The sequence below is a fragment of the Urocampus carinirostris genome, unplaced genomic scaffold (genome assembly GCF_059441175.1).
Source record: "Urocampus carinirostris isolate Australia breed hairy pipefish unplaced genomic scaffold, RoL_Ucar_1.0 HiC_scaffold_237, whole genome shotgun sequence".
In the NCBI taxonomy this organism is placed as follows: Eukaryota; Metazoa; Chordata; class Actinopteri; order Syngnathiformes; family Syngnathidae; genus Urocampus; species Urocampus carinirostris.
The window spans coordinates 1957-12331 of NW_028283331.1; the positions used below are offsets into that span (position 1 = coordinate 1957).

General features: G+C 46.8%; 1 protein-coding gene across 1 annotated transcript; it reads right to left on the reverse strand.

Moving 5' to 3' along the window:
- Positions 1–342: 342 nt before the first annotated feature.
- Positions 343–7665, reverse strand: LOC148344863 (uncharacterized). Its single transcript, XM_088325923.1, has 3 exons — positions 7459–7665; positions 5973–6072; positions 343–1362 (listed from the first exon to the last, which is right to left on the reverse strand). Exons 1-3 carry the CDS (start codon positions 7467–7469, stop codon positions 544–546), a joined length of 930 nt encoding a protein of 309 aa, XP_088182049.1. The 5' UTR covers positions 7470–7665; the 3' UTR covers positions 343–543.
- Between the last annotated feature and the right edge of the window lie 2710 nt (positions 7666–10375).

The following is a 10375-nucleotide window of genomic DNA, read 5'->3' on the forward strand; positions in this document are numbered from 1 at the left end:
ATCTACCGAGAGATCTAACTGTGGTCATTGTGGTTGCCGTTTACGTTCCACCGGATGCTAAAGTTAGCATAGCGCTAAATCCCCAGCCCGCTGCTATCAATAAACAGCAGCTCGCACACCCCTACGCAGCTTTTATCGTCGCCGGCGACTTTAATCGGGCATGTTTAAGGACTGTACTTCCCAAATTCATTCAATACGTGGACTGAGCAACCGGGGGAAAAAACACTGGACCGTGCGTACAGTAAGATCAAATATCTAGTTGGATCCAGACATCTCTGTCTGTCCCTCACCCCCTCATACACCCCCCTCCGGAGGAAAACAAAGCATGCAACAAGGACAGTACAAACGTTTTCTTTGTTCTCTTTATCCTCACTGTAAAACGTGGACCTGGAGTGCCACGTCCAATTTCGTTGTCACAATATATTCAACCCATGTTGTAACAATGACAATAAAGTTAGATTCTATTCTATTCTAATCACGACCACCGATTTCAGCAATTTCCAGACGTCAACTTTTCCACTTCCACCCGTGCCGGCGAGAAACTCAAATTTTCATTACCTGTGCAAGTGTCTTCCGTTGCGTGGAGCTGGAACCCGAAGACGGTTTCTCGCTGCGCCTGGGAAGCGACGTCAAATGCGACCGTTTCAAGAAAGGCAAGAGCGATTTTGCGGGCGCTTGAGACGGAAGCGTTTTTGAAGGGCAGACGTCCGATGTCGCGACAGCCGTCACCCGGGCTTCTGGTTCGGAACAGAGGTTTGGCTGTTCCTCAGGTCCCGGCAATTTGCCGTCTGTCCTGGCACAGAAATCCACCGTTTTGCAGCGGGGCAGGGGTGTGGAAGCGATAAAAGGTCTTTGCTCCAAGGTGGGGTCAAAGATAAACGTTTCAGCCGGGTCGTAGGTCCTCGATAGCCGAGGAGGACTCGCCTCGAAGGTGTTGTGCCGACTCCCGGACAAACCGGTCTCCGATAGAGTGACGGCGATGTTTGGCGCCGGTTCGGCGTCAAAAGTGTTGCAGTGACGGGAGACCAGGCTCGATTCTGCCGACCGGACGTCTGTGGTGCGATTGGCTTTAGACTCTGGATCTTGTTCCGGAAGTCCACTCAACAAGGAGACACTTTTATCATCGGAGATGGGCTTCTCTTCTGGTTTTGGAGGGACGCTCTCTAGAGATGCAGGTAAAACGGGCTCCGAATTCGGGTTCTCGGACTCCGCAATGCGTTCGGGACGACATTGAACGGTGCCTTTTGTGTCCCAGGTGTCAAGTGCCAGCAGATCAGAATTCGTTATGTCCATCGTGAAGTTCATTAGGTTCTGCGATGAACAATCTAAAGAGTCATCGGTAAAGTCCGGTATGGTCTCCGTCTGCAATGAGAAAGGAGAAAAATATGCATTCAAGTTGGAACATTGGTCAATGTTCCCTGTCATTTTCCCCGAGTCTGAGCGTTGACACAAAGTCGGTGAGCAACGCTTGAAACAATAGTGAGCAACGGCAATCCCAAGTGTGGCAAATAAATCATGATCAAACATGTCCAAAACTTGACATCGTGTTACATTTTGCTGAGTTTTCGGCAATGCAAAATTATTTTTCACTTTTGAATGAATTGACTACAAACATCATTTGTTTTTACAATTATTTCTCAAGATTTCCATTTCTTTTATTCCTGGTATCTTTTGTCGCATAATATTAACATTTTGGGGTTCTTATTGAGTCGGCCCCCCTCGGATGGGTCTGGCCTTGATGCGGCGAGGGGGCTTGCGTGTTCCAGTGACCCTGGAGAGCGATACCGTCGGGAGCTTGCTCCTGGTAGGGTCACCCATGGCGGGCCGGTCTCCGGGGTAGGTTCCAGACAAACAAAGACCCCAGCGTGTCGGTACGCTGTGAGGTGGCAGCCCCACCAACCGACTATCCTGCGGAGGGCTAACAACTCACCCAGGAGAAACACACTTTGTTACGAAACTGACCAGAGAAAGAAGCCGGACTGACCAACACGGTAACGGACCCCAGCCTGCCCCCGACCAACGAGTACGGATCGATCTTCGTCATAAGACCCGTGTCGCCACCTGGAATGTCCAGACACTCCTTCGCCCCGGAGCTGCCACCCTGCTGTCCCGAGAGCTCTGTCGCTATAACATCACCATGGCAGGGCTCTGTGAAGTACGATGGCAAGGCAATGGTGAAACAACAGCTGGCAACCATTGCTACATCTGGAGTGGCCCCGAGAGTCGGGCCGGCCTTTACGGTGTGGCTCTTGCCATTCCAAAAGCCCTCCGGAGGTCCCTCATCAGCTGGACACCAATAAGTGACAGACTACTGTCTGCTCGATTCCTCCACCATCACGGCAAGATGACAGTGATCGTCGCCTACGCCCCCACCGATGTCGCTGATGAGGATGCGAAGGACGCGTTCTTTGACCAACTCCACCAGGCTGTCAACCAAGCCCCACCACACGACGTCACCATCATCCTCACTGATGCCAACGCCACTCTATCCAGCATTGATCGGTCCCCCGGCTCACCTGTCGGCACCACCTTCGTTGACAGCACAACAAACGACAATGGCAACCGCCTCCTCCTCCTCTGCCACCAAAACAACCTTTGTGTTGCTGACACCTGGTTTCCCCGGAAATGCATCCATCACTGGACGTGGTACAGCCCAGATGGCAGAACCAGGAAGGGATTGGACCACATCCTGATATCACGACGCTGGAAGTCGTTTGTAACCAACTGCCGGGTGTTCAGAGGAGCACAGCTTGGCAACACAGACCATCGTCTGCTGGTGGCCCAGCTCAAGCTAAAGCTCCGAGCCAACCAGCACAAGACTCTGCCTCGCCCCGACTCCTCCCGACTCAGCGACCCCAACATCGCCAGAGACTTCAGTTGCTCCATCCGCCGCTCTCTTGATACCCTGGCTCCTGACAAGCTGACAGACTGGGCGGCCTTCAAGGAAAGTGTCCTCCAGTCTGCTCACAATGTCCTCGGACGCCCGCGATCCTCCCCGAGAAAGCCCTGGATATCAGAGAGGACACTAAACATCATAGACCAGCGGCGTGAGGCCCGACTCCGAGGCGACCTCACAGAGTATCGGAGACTGAATCGCCTGCGCAATGTGGCCATTGCTGAAGATAGGGAGAGGTTTTGGCAGGCAGAAGCCCAACAGCTTGAGTCCGCGGCCAACAACAACAACATGAGCCGCGTATTCAGTCTACTACGCCAAGCCCGTAGCGGCCCACACATAAAGACAGCCCTGGTAAAGGACTCAGACGGCAACCTCATCATGACAGAAGCCAACTGCCTCGAGCGCTGGAAGGAGCACTTTAGCCTCCTCTTGCAGCACAGCACCATCCCGGCTGATCCCACCCCTCCTACGGGCTGCGAGCACAGCACCTCCTAACGACACCTGCTGCACAGACCCCGTAACACCCGAGGAAGTGAGAGCTGCTCTGAAGAAGCTGAACACCAAGAAAGCCCCCGGCATCTGTGCCATTACCGGCGAGATGCTCAAGGCCGGCGGTGATGGCATGGTGGAGTGGCTAACCCGCCTATTCAACCAGGTGTGGGAATCGGAGCAGCTGCCCACCGACTGGACCAGAGGAGTCATCTTGCCCTTCTGGAAATGCAAGGGCGACAGGCTTGTCTGTGGAAACCACAGAGGCATAACCTTACTCTCCATCCCGGGCAAGGTCTTTACCAGGATCTTGCTCAGCCGTGCCCTTCCAGCAATCAGAAGCTGCCGCCGTCCCCAGCAGGCTGGCTTTATGCCCAACCGCTCCACAACGGACCACATCTCTGCCGTCCGTTTGCTGATAGAAAAGACCCGTGAATTCCGTAAAGATCGCCATCTATATATCGGATTCATTGATCTGAAGGCCGCCTTTGACACCGTCTGCCACTCTTCACTGTGGAACATCCTCCAAGCTCTCAGAGCACCACCCAAGATCATAGCCCTGTTCAAGCTGCTCTACAGCAACACAGAGAGCTGTGTCCGTATCAACGGCATTGACTCCGACTGGTTTGCTATCTCCAGCGGCGTTCGCCAAGGCTGTGTGGCTGCTCCCGACCTTTTTAATTGCATCATCGACCATCTGATGTTCAGGGTTAGTGAGCGCATCCCCGGAGTGTCTTTCGGCAACTACCACCTGACTGACCTGGAGTATGCTGACGACACCATCATTCTCAGCACTTCCTACAGCCAGCTGAGAGACGCTCTGGGCATTTACAGCGAAGAGGCAGCGCGGCTTGGCCTGCAAGTGAGTTGGACGAAAACCAAGTTCATGTATGTCGGTGATGGACCAGATCCACCTCCCATCCAAATTGGTAGCGACATCGTAGAGCCTGTCAAGAGCTTTGTATATCTGGGGTCCATGGTGACAGACAATGGGGACCTAAAACCAGAGATTCTCCGCAGAAGAGCCCTGGCAGCATCTGCTCTGCAGTCTCTCTGGAAACCACTCTGGCGGCACCAGACCATCGCACGCAAGACGAAGCTCCGCATTTACAACCTCGCCGTACTCCCTATCCTGCTTTATGGCTCAGAAACATGGCCCCTGAACGACACCCTGGCCACAAGAATCGATGGTTTTGATAGCAGGGCTCTCAGAACCATCGAGAACATCAGGTGGCCCCAGCGAGTCTCCAATAAAGAGCTCAGAGCCCGCACGTGCCAGCCCCAAGCATCTTCCTTGGTCGCACAACGCCGCACCCGCTGGTTTGGCCATGTCCTTCGTCTACCACCAGACCATCCGACACGAGCCATTCTCCAGTTTGACCCAAAGGCCGCAGGCTGGAGACGACCACGAGGGAAACCCCGCACTCGATGGCTCGACGTCGTTGCGGGCGACCTCCAACAACACGGAGTTGCCGTAGAGGATGCAGAACAGCTGGCACAAGACCGCCAGCATTGGAAAAACCTGGTTCATCTGGTCGGCTCAACGCACAGGGACGGGACCCCCCGACCTTCGCTGGAGCAATAACTAACTAACTATTGAGTCGGTTGCACGATACACAACAGTATTTAATTACTTTTATGAGTGGAAGTACAATGTTGGCAACAAGATTCACTTGATATCATTGGAAATTATTTGAATGCAACACAAACTTTTTCCTCTTTTTCCCTGTTTTTTCTTTTTTTTAAATTCCTTTTTAAAATAAATCTCATTGTGTTTATTTTTTCCGAGCTGTTACTTTTTTCTTGCTTTTTTGTTCTCTATTACCTTTTTTCCCTTTATTTGCTTCTGGCTTTTTTTCCTGCTCTTTTTTTCCTCCTCATTTTGTTTCTTTTTTTCTCAGCTTTTCACTACTTTTTCATTTTGGTATTTTTTTCCATTTTGTTCTATTTCCCCCCTTCCTTTAAGTCATTTTGTGCAGAATTTTACATCCCATTTGCTCGTGTAGGGAATAAAGAAGCAAAAACAACCCGAAGAGCCGTTTGGGACCCGAAAGAGCCGGTCCTTTTTAGTGAGCCAAGCCGAAGAAGCCGGCTCTCAAAAAACTCTACTGACGTTACTCAACTTCAACCTTGACTTCAAAATACTGTATTTGAAATGAAATGATCTGCATTTCTATAGCGCTTTTCAACTCAATGACTTCCTAAAGCGCTTTACAATGTGTTCCACATTTCCCAATAGCGGCCTTGCAGCCATGTAAGGCGCTAACCTGCTTATTGGAGGTATTAGGGGTTCAGTGTCTTACCCAAGGACACCTCGACATGTAACACGGACGAGCCGGGATTCGAACTGGGATCCCTTGATCCCAAGACGAGCGCTCTACCTCCTGAGCTACTGCCGCCCAGCGTCAGGGGAACCCGTGTATTTTGACCTTCGTGCACTGTCACTTTGACTGAATTGGCTTCTTAATGAGCAATTTGGAACCCTGATTTTTGTGAGCTGGCTAGATTTTCTTGTGCGCGGAAAAGCTCTGGGTAGTGCGCAATTGCGCACACACGCAGAGGAACATTGGCTGGGGTTTGCATTTACCTCAATCGCACGGAAGGATGGACTGATGGGCAGATCGAGAAGTGTGATCTCCGGGAAAAGTTTCTCGTCCATCCTCCTCCTCACTTGTGGCGGAACAATGCTGCAGGAAACGTTTCATACAAAATGACGAGTTGGAATTCAAAATCTGTTCAAATGATATGAGCTACTTTCAAGTTAACCAGCGTTTTGTTTCAAGGCACACTACATTGTCCTTAGACTTTGTATAGAGCAGTGTTTTTTGACACGAGGCAGACTTATTTTCATGAAAAAAAATTGGAGGCACACCGTCCGCTTCAGTTGTTTTCAAGTTTAGCTATATTTTATGCGTTTTTATCATGATGAGGTTTTTAAGGTTTTCCTTTCCCTTTAAGGATTTTATATTTGATTTATTTGACTATAAGGGATTTTTTTACAATCAAATACAAATTACATTTAAATACAAATACAGGGGGATTACCAGATGTGTGGTCCCTTCTCAAGGTTTCTTCATTTTCCTCATGTTGAGGTTTTTGAGTTTTTCCTTGCCCTCATGTTGGTTTCAGATCAGGGGATGCTGTCATAATAATCTGAAATAATAGTCTGTGCAATAACCTGTGCAGCCCTTTGAGACTCTTTGTGATTAAGGGCATCACAAATAAACATGACTTGACAAAAGATATTAATTGGCTGAGCTGTGGGGCGAGGTCATTGTAGCCTAGACAAGAATGATGTTTACAGAAAAACAGCAAGAACGGGGACAAGGGCTGACGCCTGTGACGCGGGAAAGGAGACATTGTTTGGCTGATAAGCTTTCTTGTTGTGAGTTTTTTAGACGTGGCGGCGCCTTTTGGCGAGGAGGTGGTGAAGCTGGCACCTGACCCGCCCCATGGGGGAGGAGCCAATGCCCCAGCGTGTGGAAAAGACGGAAGACAGAAGAAGAGAGACGAGAGATCGTGAGAGGGAGGCTCACCGAAGACTAATTCGGCTAATTGGATGGAATTCACTTAAAGACTTTAAGAAAATAAATCTGCCCCCATGTGAAAATGTCGGCTATTCTTGTTCATTTTTCCATAAAGAAAGGAGCATGCGTTGTTAGGAGAATAAAGTTTGTTAATGGAGTCAGATAACTAATTCGAACAATTTGTTAAATGCTACATTTTTAGTAGTTTAAATCCTAACAATAGTCATTACTGAGAAGATTTGTTCACAAAGGTAGGTTGCTCCAAACATGCACAAAATTCTAGCAGCCAGGCGGCCTTGTTCATTTGGGGTACCCTGAGGCGTGTTCAGGAGAGTAATCAGACATGTAGTCGCTTGTTAATCGCTTGCCGCGCACTGCTGAACGTTTTGTAATCGCTCACTGTGATTGCCTTACTGATCCAAAATGGCCGACGACAGTACAATGGATTTCGTTCTACAGCTTGCTTTGAGCGAGTTGGCTGATATGAGCGACAGTTCGCATATTGACACAGTTAAGGTTATCCTAAACGCAGTGGAAGGGTCATACCTGTCTTGCATTGTTCACAAACATTACCAGGCAATGTAAGACGATACATCGCCAACAGCACTCGTCAGGGTGAGATCCTCCATCTTCTGCACTGTCGACGCCATGTTGGAAATCAAAGTAAGCGGTCTTTCTCCCGTGATTACTCGGGCACGCGAGCGCTCAATAATCACTGGCCGTTCAGAAGCTAGCGATAGCTCGCGATAGCAATCGCTCACTCTCCTGAACACGCCTCTGGTAGTAGATACTGATCACTCTGCCCCCTAGTGGACAATCTGTGAATTGCATCCTGTTACAAATGTGAATTCCATGTCGTTGGAGCATTTTTTTCAACTTTTGAATTATCCTGTAGGCCCGATTAAACCTCCTTGTGGGCCGTATGTTCGACACCCCTATTTTAGACGAAACAAAGTGTGTCCGGTTCCGAAACCCAGAACTTGACATTTAACGGCAAACATTTCCTTTTGAAGTGTTCGTTCGATTTACGACCTAAATCAAGATCCAATAAAATCATCAACAATGACACCAATTATTTTATAGGATGGCAAATAAATAAAAAATACAAATGACTTTATGGAGGACAAGCGCTTACCAGAAACACCGATTTCAAAATACTGAAACACTCTTTCAAACAATTATAAAAGTGTACGTCTTCTTTGTGTATTTTTAAACACGGAAGCTGCCTACAGCGTCGCTATTTGCCTCAGCGGAGAAATGAGTGTACTGCAAATATCATATACAACGCTTGGGCCAATACAATGACTGAACCATCAAATGCAAACGTGTTGACATTAAAGGGACAGTTCCTCCGAATGGTACAAAATAATTAATTCTCTGGCACCATGCTACTACGGGGTACTCATTTGACAATGGTTTCGTTCGCATTTTACAATACAGTGCCATCTAGTGGTCAAATAGGACAATGTACCTTTAACAAGTGGGTGGCTTAGCTCAATTCAGTCCTGAGCTACGGCAGCCCAAGAGTGCCACAATTCAATTCAAATTCAAACGAAATTTCCATTCAAAAAAGGTGTCATTTTTAAATAGCCTTTATAATATTTTAAATGATTTTTAGTTTTTACTTTTAGGAGCCGTTTACTTTTTTATAATCATGTCATTTGAAAAAAAAAACATTGAATTAAAAACGGACTTTGCACAGTTGCATCAAATCAATTTAGATCATCCTAAAAAGTATACTGCGCTCAAATTTAAAAAACATGTAGAATTTATTGATGATATCTTCGTTTTAACAACTGAATTATGGCTTCCATATTGCGCTCTGACTGAATATCTAAATTTTAAAACAAAGATGTTTTGATTTAAAATTAAGAATCATAGTACCGTATTTTCCAGACAATTGTGTGTACCTTGTTAGGAAATAAACTATTAAAATGTATCGTTTACCAAATTGTTCAAATTAGTTATCGGACTCCATTAACCAAACATAGCCTTCATTCACCTAACAATGCATGCTCGTTTCTTTTTGTGAAAAATCGGACAAGCGACCAGCATTTGTTGAGGACCTGGGAAAAAAATGATGGCGCCCAACTGGCCCCGCCCATGTGGCGCCAGCTGGTGTAACAGAGTTGAAATTTGATTGTTTTGAATGTTTTTTTGAATTCTCACAAAATCTGTGTTTTTGTTGTATTACTGTTAATATTCCGGTACCTCATTCAGTTGTTAAGTCATGGGCGTCTGCGACTGGTTTTTTTCGTTTGGCACTTTATGGGCTTCAGCGCTTGCCGTAGCTTAAGTGATTTTTGTAAGCGCTGAAGGTAAGCTGTGCCCAATATCAGTTGGATAAAAAAAATGCATATTTTGCTGGACATTTGAGCTGCTTTCGAAATTATTTTTGTATATGAAGATATATAAGTTGTTCTAAATGATGTGTATTAAAAAAGCACTAAATAAGAAGTTAATACAGCTTGAAATGAAAATGCAACATGTTTTGTTGCAAACACGCCACGAGGTGCGGCCTGTTGAGTGATGACCCGTTCTTTTGTATCTTCAATGTTTTAGATAATTGCAGTCGAGAACAGAGACCCCTGACTTTTGTATTGTTTTATTTACTGAATGCAGGTACGTGGGAAAGTTATGTTCATTGTTATTATCGAAGTTTCATTATTAATGTGCTCGCATGTTGTCTGCTTGCCGTTGCTGAAGTGATTTTTGTAAGCGTTGAAGATAATTGCAGTCGAGAACAGAGACCCCTGACTTTTGTATTGTTTTATTTACTGAATGCAGGTACGTGGGAAAGTTATGTTCATTGTTATTATCGAAGTTTCATTATTAATGTGCTCGCATGTTGTCTGCTTGCCGTTGCTGAAGTGATTTTTGTAAGCGTTGAAGATAATTGCAGTCGAGAACAGAGACCCCTGACTTTTGTATTGTTTTATTTACTGAATGCAGGCAATAAACCAGAGATTGTGAAACCTTGGGTCGTGCATGAACGATGGTCGCTACACTAGCATGTTGACAGATTGGCTCCCTGTCAGTATTTAAACTCTGTCCCGTCAGTCCCCTTTTGTCGGTCTGTCTGCGAATCTCTGTTTTACACGGCAAGCCCTATTATCGCCTGTTTCATTGCTTTTGTTTTACTCATCCCATCTTTGATGGAAGAATATTTTTGGAGGGAAAACATTCAAGGAGAAGTGTAAGTAATACTCGTTAATCAACCCATTTTGAAAGGTTTTATGATCGTTTCGCCCGTTAGGCTATTTGTAGTGGGAACCGATATCAATCCATCAATTATCTACACCGCTTATCTTCAGTAGGGTCACGGGGGTACGGGAGCCCATCCAAGCTATCTTCAGGCAGTGGGCAGGGACAAGCGACCGGCATTTCCACACAGGGGCAGATTTATTTTCTTCAATAATTTGACTTGAGTGAACTCCATCGAATTAGCCAAATTAGTGTCCCT